At 39.3% G+C, this 18,176-nt stretch overlaps 1 protein-coding gene across 11 annotated transcripts in view; it reads left to right on the top strand.

Moving 5' to 3' along the window:
• GTF2I (general transcription factor IIi) overlaps positions 1 to 18,176 on the top strand; it is a 77,722-nt gene that overhangs the window by 25,711 nt on the left and 33,835 nt on the right. For 5 of the 11 annotated variants that reach the window (XM_054287023.1, XM_054287024.1, XM_054287020.1 and 2 more), the window contains exons 11-23: positions 3,808 to 3,867; positions 5,385 to 5,447; positions 6,129 to 6,251; positions 7,244 to 7,306; positions 8,200 to 8,304; positions 9,885 to 9,947; positions 10,291 to 10,407; positions 11,960 to 12,022; positions 13,603 to 13,707; positions 14,026 to 14,088; positions 15,703 to 15,885; positions 16,199 to 16,261; positions 17,967 to 18,071. In XM_054287023.1, coding sequence (XP_054142998.1) covers positions 3,808 to 3,867; positions 5,385 to 5,447; positions 6,129 to 6,251; positions 7,244 to 7,306; positions 8,200 to 8,304; positions 9,885 to 9,947; positions 10,291 to 10,407; positions 11,960 to 12,022; positions 13,603 to 13,707; positions 14,026 to 14,088; positions 15,703 to 15,885; positions 16,199 to 16,261; positions 17,967 to 18,071 — 1,176 coding nt within the window. The remainder of the gene's footprint in view (positions 1 to 3,807; positions 3,868 to 5,384; positions 5,448 to 6,128; positions 6,252 to 7,243; positions 7,307 to 8,199; positions 8,305 to 9,884; positions 9,948 to 10,290; positions 10,408 to 11,959; positions 12,023 to 13,602; positions 13,708 to 14,025; positions 14,089 to 15,702; positions 15,886 to 16,198; positions 16,262 to 17,966; positions 18,072 to 18,176) is intronic. The other 6 variants (XM_054287021.1, XM_054287022.1, XM_054287025.1 and 3 more) reach the window with 6 other exon arrangements.

The raw sequence follows: 18,176 nt of genomic DNA, 5'->3' as shown, positions 1-18,176 counted from the left end.
GTTGAGGGAGTGACATCTACTCTTGTTTTTAATGGATTTGTTGGAATGTGAAAAATCACCTGTTTGTAACAGACATTTCAGGAGTTTAAAGTTATGCCAACAGCCATCTCTTACACCGCACTGCTGAATCCTAGACCAAGCACATGCTTTGGGTGCAGTGATCTGTCCTGTATTTATCTGCTCATGAAAGACCAAGGTTTGGTGTGGGTGTTAGAGAGTTCCCAAGTGCCTGTGCTGTGTAAGAGCTGGCTCTTTGCTGAGAGCTTACCTCTGCTTTCTCTGGTTCAAGGTGAAGCTGCTGAGCTCTGCCTACACATCTGAAGTTCAGATTCCAACACATAAACATACTGAAAGATTTTACTTCTAAGGTGTCCTGTGGTTTTAGTAATTAAATTTCCCACTTCTGTGTCCATCCTTCCTCCTACATCCTTCCTTCACCAGTAGAATTTAGTTCTTCTTTCTTGAGTTTTCCTTTTTTCTGTTTTGTGGTTTTTTAGTATCATTATTTCTGGATGGAGCTTCTTTTGATCTGGTTACCACTGTACTTGATTTTTGCTTTCCTTAGTTATGTCATATCTGTGTGTTTCTGCCTGTTGTGTGCATTAATGCAGTAAAGTGGAAATGTATCTGGTTTTATTAATGTCTCTTGGTGGTAGAACTCTTTACATTTAATTTTCTAGTCTTTGCTGTATTAGGATAGCAGAATCTATTGTTTGGTATGTCTCTGAAACAACTTTTTCATACTGCTTTTTTCCTTTGTTCAAGCTTTGTAATATGGAAAAAATGTTCAAGTTTTATGAAATCATCTCTGTTGGTCACTTTTGAAAAAAAATCTAATGGTTTTACTACGTGTACTGTAGTTTTTATTAATATTACAGATAAAAGGACTGAGTTCTCTGTGCTTAATCCCAAGGGCTGTAAATCTACTAAGTTTATCTTTTTAACCAGAGAAATGTTTCTTCAAGTTTAAAAGCATGAAAGACTATTAGTTTTCCTTTTTTACTGCTGTCACAGCATGTATTTGGCACAAAGATAATGCAATACAGAGAATACTTCAGAATATGAGGGTAAAACAATCCTGTCAGGATTTCTGAATTAAGCAATAAATGCAAAACTGTGCATATTTTGAGATATTTGGTTGTAGTGGTGTCAGGGTCCGTCCTAGTGGACAGATGACCTGATGGTTCGTAGGAATGATCTCAGAGTGCAAAACACCAACACGGTACAAGGGGGTTTGCAGTGATAATCAAAACAAATGCAGTTCTATTGAAATAACTACAGCAAAAATGCAATAGAGGGATTAAGGGAGAGAAAAAGAGAGAGAAAGAGAGAGAGAGGGGATATAGCTACCAACACAGAGACGAAGTCCTTTGGTGCAGTCCATCTGAGGGTCCGCCTGCTACGCTGGGGAGATCTCAAAGGCTCTGGCTAACTCAGAGGTTTTTATTACTGAAAATCTTGAGGGGGGGGGGAACAGATACAATAGGGAACAGATGTAACAGGTAGTTCATGTTTTCAGCAGTAAATGAGCTTGATAGATGTAACAGGTAGTTTATGTTCTCAGCAGTAGGCGAGAGCCATTGTATTCTCAGTCCAGTGGTCACAATCTGCAGGCAAACATCTCGCTTTGGTCAGCTTGCCTCCCCCACACACCTCCCCTGGGCTGGGGGTTTCAGTCCCAGTCCTTGGAAGGAGCAGAGGGGCCTTTTAGCAGTTTCATGTCTCAGTCCTTGATGGAAAAGCTTCTCACATCTCCGTCTGTCTGTCACGGTGGTTGTAAAACAGGTGAGGGTCTTCGGTGGGAGAACACCTGGAACTCAGGAGAAGTCCAGCCAGGCCGAGAGCTGGGACAGCTTCCAGAGCTGCTATTGTTGCAAACAGGGCATGGCGCCCTCTTCTTAGCATACAGCAAACACACTTGTGGAAACAATAGCTCAACACTGAGCTTTCAGGTCTCAGGGCCTGTGGCGTGTGACTTTTCTCCTTCAGAGCCAGATATAGACAGGGGGGGTCTTCTCTTCAGTGGGCTCCCAAGGACAATCGTGAGGCAGATGAGGGAAAATTCTGACAGACTCTCACAAGTGGGATGCATATTTTTTTGTGTCAATGCCTTATGAGTAATAGTAATTGCATGTTCACAGGAGTTCTTAGGAGATGACAAACCTAACTGGGTGCATCTGCTGAATATGCTGATTTAAATAAAAGCAAATTTAGTCCATGGAGACATTTTCAGCACACCCAGGGTGTTGTGTTCTATTCCCACTCACCCCTAATAGTTGCAGATCACATTATTGTTATGAGAATTCCTTCTGCTGAGGCCTGGAGGACCATGAGTGTCTCTGGCTCCTTTTCCTCCCTGTTTTTCCTCATCTTTGGACTATGGTTAGGCTGTGCCAGCATCAGTCTTTGTGGAGCTGTGTTTTGGACAATATCAGGGAGCTCCTCTGAAGTAAACAGATTAAAAAAATAAAAGGAGGGTGGGAAACACCTTCCCTCAGCAAAGAAAAGTGACAGGAGCAGATCTAAGCAGCACTTGCTGAAAGAAATGTGTTTCAAACAAAGAACTTTGCATAGGTTCCTCACAAATGCTGTTCATTTTTAATCTCTGAAAATCTGAATAATCAAATTAGGCAGAACTGTTCAAATTAGCATTATTGTAACCACCTAATTACCATTGTTTTCTTTAATACTTAGATATTCACTTATTTGATGCTGTATATGTATTTTCAATTGACTGAAATACTCATGAAGTCTGATTGTGACAATAGTATTTTCTGTATTTTCTTTCTTACTGTGCAGATGCAATAGAGTTTAGAATATTTCATTGCCTTATTAATTAACAGTAGCTTTTCTCTTGTGGAACTATTAATACCGTGGCTGATACATTTATGAACATATCTCTAAACAGCTAGAATTTCTGGCCACCTGTATGAGCTTCTGCAGATTGCTTCTGCAAATGCAGACAGAAATTATGGGATTTGCACAGAACAATTAGTCCAAATCAGTTCCAATTACTCCTGTTTGCCACACATGGGCAGGTTTTCCATACCTGTGCTGTTTCTGTGGTGCAGAATGGCCTCTTGCTCAGTGTGATGATGTTTGTGCTGTAAGCATCTCACCCTTCTAGCACAGCTGCAGGACAGCCAGAGCAGTAAGCAGTAGAGCTTTAGGAGTGTTAATTTAGTGTTAATAAACACAAATAAACATATATAAATAAACACTAAAAACCCACAAATAATTTAGGAATGTTAATATTAGGTTAAGTGTAGTTTCTGTGCTGCTTTCTGCACCAGTCTTTTTTAAGCAGTCTGTAGTCTTCAAAAGAGCTGTTGTAATGAAAAGTAAACAGCCTTGGAGTGTCATAAATTACTTTAATCCCGTTGAATTTATGTATTAAATGTAGATAGGAATGCCGAGGTCAAAGAATACTCCTTAGGAATATAAACTTTAATGAAGAGGAAAAAGATCTAGCTGATTAAAGTGTCCTTGAAGAAAGGCAGAAGCATCAACATTTCTTTTTAAAAAATTAGGTTATTAGTTGAAATCTGTTGTTCAGCATGAATCTCTTGACTGTTCAGTAAATGCACAATGCTGCCACTAACCCCAATTTTAGTCTGTTGAACCAAGTAAGTAAGGATTTATAAATATTCAGTTTTTAACAGAGTCTTTCCAAAGTTTAACATCACAGAAGGTATGAAGTGAGCATATAATATAGGAGATTAAAAGTTTCTTAGCAAATTCCTGTATGAGCTGGAAGTATGTGTTTGTTGTGAGACACCCTTAAAAACTGTTCTCTCTATTCTCAAGCAGGCCCTTCCAAAACACCAGAGATAGATGAAAACATTGCTCCTGGAAAAACTTACCCAGGTAGATCTTTTACTTGTGTTTTTTCCTCACATCTGTGTTAGAAATTGAATGTGTGAGTTTTGCTTTTCACAGCTTTGCTACTTGATTTGCCATAAAACTGAGGGTATTGGAACTTAAACATGAATAGAAATGAAAATTATGGTTGCTTTAATTTCCAGCTGTCCAAGTAAGCAGACATGTAGATGGGAACTTAATTTCTTCCTTTTCTAAATTTAAAGAGGAGCATCAGGTTGATCACTCTAAAGCACAAGTTGTTTCTGTAAATTGGTATGTTTCTCAAGAAATTCAGTCTGTTTCATAATGACTTATAGAGTTAATAAAACTCAGCATTATAAATTGTAAGTGCAACTTACAATGAGATGTAAAAGAAAATACTCTTCAAAATGCACAAATGCAGCTTTACTCTGTTGGAATAATTAAAATATGTTCCTTCATGCACTACTACTTAATTTTAAAAGAGTTTCTGATACAATTAGCTTCCCTTTGTTTAGCTGTAGTGCAGTTAGGTATAAATTGCTCTTTCTCACAGTGAGTGTTGATTGGCTAATCCTGCTTGTGTTTTTGAGGCACTTTGCCCCAACAAAAGCATTGTGCTCATGAATTTCCCTTCCATGTTTGATTGATGGCCTTGCAGCCAGTTATGGAAATGATCATAGTGCAGAAACAATGTGTCTATAGAGCTGATAAAAAAATCCCTAATCTGTGAGAATGTTGGAAAAGAAATGAAATTTAGCGAAATGTTTAATTACAGTTTAGTTATGAGTTGTGTGTGAATTGGTTTGTTAAAAACAGTTCTGTAGCCATTGATAGTATGTGTTGGGTTTTGTGTGTAACTTAGCAGGTAGTCTTAGGAACTCAATAAATATTTAAACTAGTGTAGGAAAGTAAGAATGCTAACCTGTCTGGAGGCAGCATACAATGTTCTTAGAATAAGATAAGCAGAAGATTTATGATTTTGTTTGTGAACTAAGGAATGTATCACAAGGGGTCTGTGGCTAGGCAAGGGGAACTGTTTCTTGGAGACCTTGTTATGAATCGCATGTATAAAAGGGAAGCACCTGTGCGTGAAGTTGGGGCTCGGACTTGGGACGCTAGTCCACCGGCTCCCGGGCCCTTAATAAAGCACCACACAAAAATTATCCGAGTTTTGTGTCATTTATCAATCGGGCAACAAGAACAGGCAGCCTTTGTTTATATTTTCAGTAATCCTGGGTAAGAGAGGGAAAAATCCTTATGATTGTATTAACCCTACAAAGCCAAGATGATGGAATTCCCTTCAGTCATAGCAGCAGCCCTGGAGTGTAGCATGTGCAGTTTAGCAAATGTAATCCTCACCTCCTGGCCTTTGACTGGAATTGTTCAGAGGCTCATGGTAAAATATCCTCCTTCTATGTTTTTTGCATTCTGTGAGTGCAAGGGGCTTCGTTAACAATGTAGTTTAGATGCAAAGGCATGGAGTGTTTGCTTGAAAATCTTGTCCATGTCCACCATTCAGCAGTCCTGCTTTCTTCTTTCAGAAACCTCCCAGCCTGACTCATCAGAAACAAGTGAGGATTCTGAGGCTGAGTTTGGTAACGAAGGTCAGTTCTCCCCATCATTGATTTCAGACATTTTTATATCCAGAATGTGTTTTCCACATATTGCATTACTTGGCACTGAATGAATAGAATTGTGTGCTGGTGTTGAGTGTAGTTTGTTTTGTGCACTACTTGGTAAATGAACCTGGTGGCAGATTTGACCTGTTTGATGAATTTCATTGGTTCCCATTGGTTTTACAGTGGTTTGAAAATGGGTTTAGAACATTTGAACTCTTCAAGACAAAACATTGGTACTGTGTTTTGGGACCTATGGTATAATCTATATGGTATGATATTACTTCCACTTAGATAACTGCATGGTAGTCCCTAGCAGCACAATTTATTTTGTGATTCCTTTTGCTGTTTCAATGGGGTTTTTTACAATCATGCAATGCCCAGTCATGTTTCAGAAGAAAATGTTGTTTTCCTTAGGAAGTACAGAAGCAGCTTTGTTTTTTGCTCTCCTGTGCTTTGCACAGGCCCTTTTGAAGGAACAAATTGTTCCTTCACAGGTAGGAACAGGAGCTTTCTGAATTTACAGTTAAGTAATTTGTTGCAAAATTTGGTGTCTTGGTAAGCACAGTTCCTTAATTCTGTTAGATTTTTGAAATTCAAAGCAGTTCCAGTGCTGCACACGATTTTCCTGGATATAAAACCAGTTTGGTTTTTTTTTCTTTCTTATAGATGATGATGGTGATGTTGGTGATGATGATGAGTACGTGCCCCCTGAAGAAAGTTTGAGGAGTCCCACTTCGGCTACTGAAGGGGCCAATACTGGGAGAAGAAATGCAGAAGAATTCAGTTTTGGTAAGATAAAAATTAAAGGTGATTTTGTCTCCCTGCTGTGTTTTCTGAAAAAGTTTTGGGTGATATTGTGGTGCCAAAAAGTTCAGTATCATCACAAAAATAGCTGTCACATCAACTGATTACTTAGAACTTTTTGACAGAATTAAGCTAAAAAATTAACATTTTTGGAATTTGATTTAGAAGCATGGGCTCTGTGTAGATGTATTGCAGCTGTATAGTCATCATCATCACCTACCTCAGTTGTTTTTTGTTATTTGACACGATGACGTAAATAGACGCACAGAGTTAGAATTTTCTGGTTGTGTTCTTTCCTGATCCCTCCTTTTGGGTTCTCCACAGAAACACATGCATGCACTTCAGTTTAGTCTGGTTAAAGATGCTCCACCTGGGATTTTTTGTGATCCTCTACCTCTCCTTTGTTCTGTGGTTTGCTTTAGTTTGGACACATGAATCTGTCTGCTTTTATTAGGTTCTGTGCAGTTAGGAATATTTTTTTACTTTACATTTTTGAAGGCAGTCACCAGAATTCTGGTGGCAGTGAAAGAACAGATGTGGAAATACAGTTATAGCCTATGAGATGTGAATGTTTTTTGTGAGGATAAATAGTATGAAGCAGAGTGATGCAGAGTCCCCAGCAAGGTGCAAAGGAGAGTCATTTACTGCAAAAAAGAGATCCTTTTTAAGCAGGTAGCCTGTTATCTGTTACATTCCATTTTAATATAACAGATATAATTCAACCATCCACCCTAAACCATGATGTGAGCATGTCATGGTTATATAATTTGTTTTTCTGCCTCCAGTGCAGCTGTGTCAGGTTCCCATAGTTCTTTTCTGCATAGCTAAAGTAACAGGGCTGAGCCATGATTTTAAAGGGTAACAATGCCCTTGTTTCGTAAGGTTTTACCTAGATGGTTTAGATGCAAAGGCATGGAGTGTTTGGTTGAAAATCTTGTCCATGCCCATCATTCAACTGTCCTGATTTTCCCTTTCAGAGACCTCCCACCATGGCATGTCAGAAATAAGTGAGAAACCTGAGGTTGAGGTCACCATTGAAGGTCAGTACAACGGGTCCTGAATTTCAGTTGGTTGTGCATTTTTCTGTCCAAAATGTGTTTTCCAAAGCCTGCATTACTGGGCACTGAATGAAGACAATTGTGTGTGCTGGTGTTGAGTGGAGTTTAGATTGTGCTCTGCTTGGTAAATGAACCTGGTAGAGAAGTTTTAGAAAACCACAATATACTGAAGCAGATTGGACTTGGTGGGCTGGTTTTGAAACGATGCCTGACAGCAGTTTGTATCTTTGGAGTAATTTTCAGGTGTTGTTGAGAAAAAATATTCATTGAACTGAGAAGATGTTCTAACATTCCTTCATTCTGGAGAACACATTGCTTTATGACCACACTGTAGTTAGATGTAACATTTGTAGTTAAGAAATGCTTCTGGGAAGAATGGTACCAGAACAGAAAGGCAGTGTTGCAGGTGGTGTAAGTGGAGCCTCAAGGTGTCTGCCTGATGTTGGTAACTGTGAGATCCAAAGCTTTGCAGTGAGCAGCTCCCTTTGCCATGCAAGTGGCTCCAAAGCTGCTGAGCAGTGTCCCTGCAGTTCTCATGCTGGGACGTTGGTAGGAGGTGCTCTGTGTTTCTTGTATTTGTGAATAAGTGTCCTGGAGCTGCTTTAAAGCACTGCTGAGATTGGCTTTTGCAGTGCTTGCTTGTGGAATTAGAGTAGGATCACCCAATCAGAAAGTTAGAAAGTAGGCAGAGCATTTGTGAGAAAGTGGGCACTTCTGGCATTACTTTCATTGTTTTACAATGCAGCATGGAAATAACTCCACCATTACCTTGACAGAAGAGTTTATATGAGAGGAGTCATGAAGTTCTACTCTTATGTAAAGGCCTTTAGCACAAAAGTAAAAAACCATTTTTTTTCTTTTTTTCTTTCTTGAAGAAGATGATGATGACTATCCACCACCTGACAAGAGGCAGAAGAGCACCAAGTCGGCTAATGAAGGGGCCAGTACTAGGAAAAGAAATGCAGAAGAGTCCGATTCTGGTAAGATGAAAATTAAAGATTATTTTATTTCCCTACTTTGTTTTATCAAAAGATTTTGGGTGATTTTTTGCTGCCAAAAAAAACCAATATCTTGAAAAAAAAACCTGTAATATTAACTGATAGTTTAGAACCTTTTTGAGAGAATTATAGAAGCTCAAAACTTAAAAGATAAAGGGCATTTTTGGAATTTCATTTAAGAGCCATGGCTCTATGTAGATGTATTGCAGCAGTATAATCATCATCATAGGCAACCTCTGTTGGTTTTTGTTATTTGACACGATGACGTAAATAGACTGATAGAAAGTTGGGATTGTCTGGTTATGTTCTTTCCTGATCCCTTCTGTTGGGTTCTCCACAGAAATGCATAGATGCCCTTCAGTTTAGTCTCGTTAAAGGTGCTTTACCTGGGATTTTTTGTAATCCTGTACCTCTCCTTTGTTCTGTGGTTTGGTTTGGTTTATGGGCACATTAATCTGTCTGCTTTATAAGGTTCTGTGCAGTCAGGAATATGTTTTTTACTTTATATTTTTGAAGGCAGCCCCCAGAGTTCTCATGGCACTACAGGAACCAATGTGGAAATACAGTTAGAGCTTTTTTACAACCCTATTTTATGTTCATGTCTAGTAAAACAACTCCTAATTCTTCCTTTTTGTAATACTTTGCATTTGCTAGTTATGTACCCAGCACTGCCTTTGAATTTGACCTAAACATGATACTGATTTCCATGAGCTGGATGATGTATTAGACATGGTTCAAGTATACTGCAGTTGAGGTGTCCCAGTAGATAGAGCTGAATTTCTGATCTACATCCCTCATATTGTGTGAAGAGAAACCTTTGAAGCAAAGATTCCTTCAGCCTTGCTCCCAAAGTGATACCATACCCCAGCTTACAGAGATCTAAAGGAAAATACTCTTCAAAATGCACCAGTGCAGCTTTACTCTCCTGGAATAACTAAAATATGTTCCTTCATGCACTGCTGCTTAATTTTGATAGAGTTTGTGATACAATTAGCTTCACTTTGTTTAACTGTAATGCAGTTAAGTATAAATTGCTCTTTCTCACACTGAGTGTTGATTGGCTAATCCTGCTTATGTTTTTGAGGCACTTTGCCCCAACAAAAGCATTGTGCTCATGAATTTCCCTCCCATGTTTGATTGTTGGCCTTGCAGCCAGTTATGGAAATCATCATAGCACAGCAACTATGAGTCTGTAGAGCTGATAAAAAATCCCTAATCTGAATCTGTAGGGACAGGCAGCCTTTGTTTATATTTTCATTAATCCTGGGTAACAGAAGGTGATTTATGATTGTATTAACCCTACAAAGCCAGGATGATGGAATTTCCTTCAGTCATAGCACCAGCTGTGCTCTGCTGCATGTGCAGTTCAGCAAGTGTAATCCTCACCTCCTTGCCTTTATCTGGAATTGCTCAAAGGCTCATGGTAAAATATATTTGCTTCTTTTTTTGTTGCTTGCTGAATGCAAGGGGCTTCCCTGACAGTGTTGGTTTAGATGGAGAGGCATGGAGTGTTTGGTTAAAAATCTTGTCCACCATTCAACTGTCCTGTCTTTCTCTTTCAGATTCCTCCCAGGATGACTCGTCAGAAGCAAGTGAGGATTCTGAGGCTGAAATCACAAGTCAAGGTCAGTTCTGCAGGTCATTGATTACAATTTTTTGGGCATTTTTCTATCCAAAATGTGCTTTCCATATATTGCATTACGTGGCACTGAATGAAGAGAATTGTGTGCTGGTGTTGAGTGTAGTTTGGAATTGTGCACTGCTTGGTAAATGAGCCTGGTGGTGAAGTATTAGAAAACAGGTAAGAACAGGAGCTTTCTGAAGTTACTCAGGTAAGAAATTTACTGCAAAACTTGGTGCCCACAGTTCCTTATTTCTGTGTAAGTTTTGAAATTCAAGGCAGTTCCAGAGCTATGCCTGGTTTCCATGGACAAAAAACCCACGTTTTTTTAAAATTGTCTTTTTTAGATGATGATGATGATGAGTACCTGCCCCCTAGCAGGAGAAAGAGGAGGAAGAGGAACACCAGGTCGGCTAAGGAAACTGCCAACAGAAGGAGAAGAAAAGTACAATATTTCAACTGCAGTAAGATGATTTTATCTCCCTGCTTTGTTTTACGAAAAAGTTTTGGGTAATTTTGTCCTGCAGGAGTGCAACACATTAGTGCAAGCCTTCGTTTTAGACCCTGGGCTCCATGTAGGTGATTTGCAGCAGTATAATCATCATCATAGGTATTTTTTGTTATTTGTCATGACACTGTAAATTGATGCACAAGAAGTTGAGATTTTCTGGACGTGTTCTTTCCTGATCCCTTCTGTTGGGTTCTCCACAGAAAAACATCCATTCACTTCAGTTTAGTCTGGTTAAAGATGCTTCACCTGGGTTGTTTTGTGATCCTCCTTTATGCTGTGGTTTGCTTTGCTTTGTTTTGGTTTATGGGCACATTAATCTGTCTGCTTTTATTGGGTTCTCTGCAGTCAGGAATGTGTTTTTTACTTCATATTTTTGAAAGCAGTCACCAGAGTTCTGATGACAGGACAAGAACAGGTGTGGAAATACAGTTAGAGCATTTGAGATGTGAAGTGTATTTGTGGGGATAAATTAACATCCTAGGATATTTTTTTCACAGAAATATTTGGAAAGATGTAGCCTAATTTGAATTGTAAATCTTCTCCAACCACTCTCTTTTCATATTTCTACCAGATTCAGTTTTCTGATTTTTGTTTTGCTTTACTTTAAATCACACCACTCTGGGGCTTGCTATAAGCAAATTGTGAGGGTAGTCATCATTATTTTAAGTCATGAAAGTCAAATCACCCAAAGTTTAGTGGTTTGGCAGGGTGAGAACAGTCCATCATTGTCCTGCTGGCTTCTCTCTGAGCTCGTGGCTCTCCAGCCTGAGCTGTGTGCTTTTCAGGGCAGGTTTTGCTTGCAGCAGTGCTCCTTCTTGCAAATGCTATTAGTTTTGTTTGGAAGGTGGGTATCACCATAGTTAGGGGTTACCATTACATGAAATTCAGCAGCAATTCTTCTGATAAAGGAAAATGAGTTTCTGATACCAGTAGTTTCACTTTGTTTAACTGTAGTGCAGTTAAGTATAGATTGCTCTTTCTCACAGTGAGTGTTGATTGGCTAATCTTGTTTGACTTGTTGGGGCACTCTGCCCCAGCAAAAGCATTGTGATCATGAATTTCCCTCCCATGTTTGGTTGTTGGCCTTGCAGCCAGTTATGGAACAGCATAAGGTAGCACAGTAATCATGAGTCTGTAGAGATGGTAAAAAAATCCCTAATCTGTGGGACAGGCAGCCTTTGTTTATATTTTCAGTAATCCTGGGTAAGAGAGGAGAAAGTCCTTATGATTGTATTTAGCCTACAAGCCAAGATGATGGAATTCCCTTCAGTCATAGCAGCAGCCCTGCAGTGTAGCATGTGCAGTTTAGCAAATGTAATCCTCACCTCCTGGCCTTTGGAATTGCTCAAAGGCTCATGGTAATATATCATTGCTTCTACTTTTCTTGCATTCTGTGAGTTCAAGGGGCTTCTTTCACAATGTTGATTTAGATGCAAAGGCATGGAGTGTTTGGTTGAAAATCTTGTCCATGTCCATCATTTAACAATCCTATCTTTGTCTTTCAGATTCTTCCCAACATGACTTGTCGGAAAAAAGTGAGGATGCTGAGGTTGAAGTCACTTTTGATGGTCAGTTCCCCAGGTCATTGATTTCAGTTGGTTGGGCATTTTTCTATCTAAATTCTGTTTTCCAAACCCTGCAATAATTGGCAGTGAATGAAGAGAATTGTGTGCTGGTGTTGAGTGTAATTTCAATTGTGCACTGCTTGGTAAATAATATTGGTGGAGAAGTTGTAGAAAACTACAATATACTGGAGTATATTGGACTTGGTAGGCTGTAGAAAGCGAAGGGAGACGACCCATCCTTTGATCAGCATTGAACTCCAGTTTATTGATCCATCATGCATATTTTATAACCGTGTTAATTAAGTTCATACATATTGCAAAACCCGAGCTCATCATTGGTCACAGATTACACAGCAACCCCTCCTTTTGTTTTCAATACCTGTGGTTTGTTATTGAGACCAAGACTTGTTTGTCTCATCCTGTTATGAACGGTTCTCAAGGCCTCCATGTTTGTCACTCTGCTTTCCCATAACTATCCAAGGACAAAATATTTACTTGTTATTAAAAAACAACCTGAGAACTTCTGCTGTTTACAGAAATGTGCCTGAGAACTTTGTTGTTTACAGAAACAGGCTTGAGAATTGCTGCTTACAGCTGCCTTTTACTTTTCCATCAGCTGTATATGATTATGGCATGTCTGAACAAAACTCTCCAACAGTAGGCTGGTTTTGAAATGATGCCTGACAGCAATTTGTATCTTTTGCATAATTTTCATGTGGTGGTAATGACAAATATTCATTAAACGGACAAGATGTTATAACATCCTTTCATTCTGGAGAAAACATTTATTTATAAACACACTGTGGTTATATGTAACATCTGTAGTTAACAAATGCTTCAGGGAAGAATGGTACCAGGACAGAAAGGCAGTGTTGCAGGTGGTGTAAGCAGAGCCTCAAGGTGTCTGTCTGATATTGGTAACTGTGAGATCCAAAGCTTTGCAGTGAGCAGCTCCCTTTACCATGCAAGTGGCTCCAAAGCTGCGGAGCAGTGTCCCTGCTATTCTCCAGTCTGTTCACTTGTGTGTGTTTAAGGCAGATTTGACCTGTTTGATGAATTTCATTAGTGTCCATTGGTTTTACACTGGTTGAAAGTGCGTTTAGGACATTTGAGGTCTTCCAGACAAAATATAGGCACTGTCTTTTGGGATCTACTACTGGTATAATATTACTTCCAGTTAGATAACAAAGGTAGTCCCTATCTGCACAATTTATTCTGTGATTCCTTTTACTATTGCATAGCTGTTTTATGATCATGCCAGGCACGTCATATTTCAGAAGACAATGTTGTTTTCCTTAGGAAAGTAGCTATCTCCTTAGGAAGGTAGCTTTCCTTAGAAGTACCTTTCTTTTTTGCTCCCCTGTGCTTTGCACTGACACTTTTGAAGAAACAAATTGTTCCTTCATCGTTTCGAACAGGAGATTCCTGAATTTACGTAGTTAAGTAATTTGTTGCAAAATTTGGTGCCCTAGTGAGCACAGGTCCTTAATTCTGTTTTAGTTTAGAAATTCATGGCAGTTCCAGTGCTGCACTTGAGTTTCCCTGAACAAAAACCCACGGTTTTATTTAATTGTTTCTTAAAGATGATGAGGATGACTACCCACCACCTGACAAGAGACAGAGGAGCAGCAGTTTGTCTAACGAAGATGCCAATGTTGAGAGAAGAAAAGAAGAAGAGTTCAATTGTGGTAGGATAAAAATTCAAGATGATTTTGTTTTCCTGCTTTGTTTTATGAAAAGGTTTGGGGTAATTTTGTGCTGCAGGAGTGAGACATTTTACTGCAAACCTTCATTTAAGAGCCCTGGTCTCTCTGTAGGTGATTTGCAGGAGTATAATCATCATCATAGACTAACTCATGGTAATATATCTTTGCTTCTATTTTTGTTGCATGCTGTGAATGCAAGAGGTTTCTTTGACCATGTTGGTTTAGATGCAGAGGCATGAAGTGTTTGGCTGAAAATCTTTTCCATGTCCACCATTCAGCAGTCCTGTCTTTCTCTTTCAGATTCCTCCCAGCATGACATGTCAGAAATAACTGAGAATCCTGAGGTTGAGGTCACTGTTGAAGGTCAGTTCTGCAGGTCGTTGATTTTAGTTTTTTGGGCATATTTCTATCTAAATTCTGTTTTCCAAAACCTGCAATACTTGGCAGTGAATCAGGAGAATTTTTTGCTGGTGTTGAGTGTAGATTGGATTGTGCACTGCTTGGTAAATGAACCTGGTAGAGAAGTTTTAGAAAACCACAATGTACTGAAGCAGATTGGACTTGTTGGGCTGGTTTTGAGATGATGCCTGACAGCAGTTTGTATCTTTTGTGACTTCATTAAGTGCTGGTAATGAAAAATATTCATTAAACGGTGAAGATGTTCTAACATTCCTTCATTCTGGAGAAAACATTGCTTTATGACCACACTGTAGTTAGATGTAACATTTGTAGTTAACAAATGCTTCTGGGAAGAATGGTACCAGAACAGAAAGGCAGTGTTGCAGGTGGTGTAAGCAGAGCCTCAAGGTGTCTGTCTGATATTGGTAACTGTGAGATCCAAAGCTTTGCAGTGAGCAGCTCCCTTTGTCATCCAAGTTCTCCAAAGCTGCTGAGCAGTGTCCCTGCAGTTCTCATGCTGGGATGTTGGTAGGAGGTGCTCTGTGTTTCTTGTATTTGTGAATGAGTGTCCTGGAGCTGCTTTAAAGCACTGCTGAGATTGGCTTTTGCAGTGCTTGCTTGTGGAATTAGAGTAGGATCACCCAATCAGAAAGTTAGAAAGTAGGCAGAGCATTTGTGAGAAAGTGGGCACTTCTGGCATTACTTTCATTGTTTTACAATGCAGCATGGAAATAACTCCACCATTACCTCAACAGAAGAGTTTATATGGGAAGAATCATTAAGTTCTGCTTATATGTAAAGGCCTGTAGCACAAAAGCGAGCATGCTCTGAAAAGGTTTTCTCTGACACAGTATAACAGAACTGAATTGGTACAAGATATATAAATATGTGATAATATTCTTGCTAAATAAACCATACTCTTGGTGATGTGGGTGCATGTTTTTCTGCATGTGAAATTAGTTTTCATTGTTTACCCATTTGTTCTCCCTGAGGTTGGAGGTATTGGTCATTGGGCAATTTAAAAAGCTCATTAGCTTAGGGAAGATAGGGATGGATTAGGAAGTGCCAGATTGAGTAGCAGCTCTCTGACACATTACTGGGTTTGTTGTCCTCCTGTTTTTGCACTTATGTGTGTTTAAGGCAGATTTGACCTGTTTGGTGGATTTCATTGGTTCCCATTAGTTTTACACTGGTTTTAAATGTGGTTTTAGAACATTTGAGCTCTCCAAGAAAAAACATAGGTGCTTTTGATATCTACTAGTGGAATGACATTATTTCCAATTAGATAAGAAAGGCAGTCCCTATCTGCACAATTTATTGTGATTCCTTTTGCTGTTGCATGTTTTTTTTATGATCATGCGATGCCCAGTCCTGTTTCAGAAGACAATGTTGTTTTCCTTATGAAGTACAGGAGCAGCTTTGTTTTTTGCTCTCTTGTGCTTTGCACACACATGTGCTTTTGGAGGAACAAATTGTTCCTTCACAGGTAGGAACAGGAGCTTTCTGAAGTTTCTCATGTATGTAATGTCTTGTAAAATTTGCTGCCCTGATAAACACAATTCCTTATTTCTGTTTTAGTTTCGAAATTCAAGGCAGTTCCCGTTCTGCATGCAAATTCCGTGGACAAAAATACAGGGGGTTTTTTATTGTTTCTTAAAGATGATGATGAAGACAATCTGCCACCTGATAAGAGAGTTAAGAGCAAAAATTTGGCCAATGAATCTTCTGAATCTGAGAAAAAAGCTGAAGAGTTCAGTTCTGGTAAGATAAAAATTCTAGATGAAAATACTTATGATTGTACTAACCCTAGAAAGCCAAGAAGATGGAATTTCCTTCAGTCATAGCACCAACTGAGCTCTGCTGAATGTGCAGTTTAGCAGTGTAATCCTCACCTCCTTGCATTTGTCTGGAATTGCTCAAAGGCTCATGGTAATAAATCTTTCCTTCTATTTTTGTTGCATGCTATGAATGCAAGGGGCTCTTTGACAATGTTGGTTTAGGTGCAAAGGCATGGAGTGTTTGGTTAAAAATCTTGTCCATGTCCATCATTCCACTGTCCTGGTGTTTTTTTCAGAGACCTCCCACCATGATATATCAGAAACAAGTGAGAATCCCGAGGTTGAGGTCACCCTTGAAGGTCAGTACCACAGGTCCTTAATTTCAGGTTTTTGGGCATTTTTCTATGCAGAATGTGTTCTACACATATTGCATTACTTGGCAGTGAATCAGGAGAATTGTGTGCTGGTGTTGAGTGTAGATTGGATTGTGCACTGCTTGGTAAATGAATCTGGTAGACAAGTTTTAGAAAATCACAATATACTGAAGCAGATTGGACTTGGTGGGCTGGTTTTGAGATGATGCCTGACAGCAGTTTTTATCTCTTGCATAGTTTTCAGGTGTTGTTAAGAAAAAATATTCATTGAAGGGAGAAGATGTTCTAACATTCCTTCATTCTGGAGAACACATTGCTTTATAACCACACTGTAGTTACATGTAACATTTGTAGTTAAAACTAGCTTCTGGGAAGAATGGTACCAGAATAGAAAGGCAATGTTGTAGGTGGTGTAAGTGGAGCCTCAAGGTGTCTGTCTAATGTTGGCAACTGTGAGATCCAAAGCTTTGCAGTGAGCAGCTCCCTTTGTCATCCAAGTGGCTCCAAAGCTGCTGAGCAGTGTCCCTGCAGTTCTCATGCTGGGATGTTGGTAGGAGGTGCTCTGTGTTTCTTGTATTTGTGAATGAGTGTCCTGGAGCTGCTTTAAAGCACTGCTGAGATTGGCTTTTGCAGTGCTTGCTTGTGGAATTAGAGTAGGATCACCCAACGAGCAATTTAGAAAGTAGGCAGAGCATTTTTGGTAAAGTGGGCACTTCTGGCATTACTTTCATTGTTTTACAATGCAGCATGGAAATAACTCCACCGTTTCCTCAACAGAAGAGTTTATATGGGAAGAATCATTAAGTTCTGCTTATATGTAAAGGCCTTTAGCACAAAAGTGGGCGTGCTCTGAAAAGGTTTTCTCTGACAGAGTATAACAGAACTGTATAGGTACAAGATATTTTAATATGTGATATTATTCTTGCTAAGTAAACCGTGCCCTTGGTGACATGGGTGCATGTTTTTCTGCATGTGAAATTAATTTCCTCTGTCTGCTCTACCCATTTGTTCTCTCTGAGATTGGAGGTATTGGTAAGTGGGCTGTCTCAAAAGCTCATTAGCTTAGGGAAGGAAGGGATGGATTGGGTGGTGCCAGGCTGAGTAACAGCTCTCTGACACATTGCTAGGTTTGCTGTGCTCCTGTCTGTCCCCTTGTGTGTATTTAGGCAGATTTGACCTGTTTGATGTGTTTGACTGGCAGCCATTAATTTTAAACTGGTTTAAAAGTGGGTTTAGAACATTTGAGCTTTTCAAGACAAAACTTTGGTACTGTCTTTTTAGATCTACTAGTGGACTGATGTTATTTCCAATTAGATAAGAAAGGCAGTCCCTACCTGCACAATTTATTCTGTGATTCCTTTTGCTGTTGCATGGCTGTTTTACAATCATGCAATGCCCAGTCCTGTTTCAGAAGACAATGTTGTTTTCCTTATGAAGTACAGAAGCAGCTTTGTTTTTTGCTCTCTTGTGCTTTGCACACACATGTGCTTTTGGAGGAACAAGTTGTTTCTTCACAGGTAGGAACAGGAGCTTTCTGAAGTTGCTCATGTCAGTAATGTCTTGTAAAATTTGGTGCTCTCATAAACACAATTCCTTATTCTTGTTAGATTTTTGAAATTCAAAGCAGTTCCAATGCTGCACATGAGTTCCCTGCACAAAACCTCAGTGATTTCTATTTGATTTTTTTTAGACTCTGACCATTCCTCTGTGTTCCGTGAGACAAGACAGAGGAGCACCAGGTCAGTTAATGAAGAATCCAGTACTCAGAGAAAAAAAGAGGAAGAGTTCAGTTCTGGTAAGTTGAAAATTCAAGAGTATTTCATCACCCTACTATGTTTGATGAAAAGGTTTTCTGTAATTATGTGCTGCAGGAGTGAGACGTGTTAGTGCAAGCCTTCAT

Source organism: Melozone crissalis, unplaced genomic scaffold, assembly GCF_028551555.1.
Source record: "Melozone crissalis strain CALT ecotype California unplaced genomic scaffold, PUWL_Pcris_2 ptg000057l_1, whole genome shotgun sequence".
NCBI lineage: Eukaryota > Metazoa > Chordata > Aves > Passeriformes > Passerellidae > Melozone > Melozone crissalis.
This window is presented reverse-complemented; position numbering and strand designations above follow the sequence as displayed.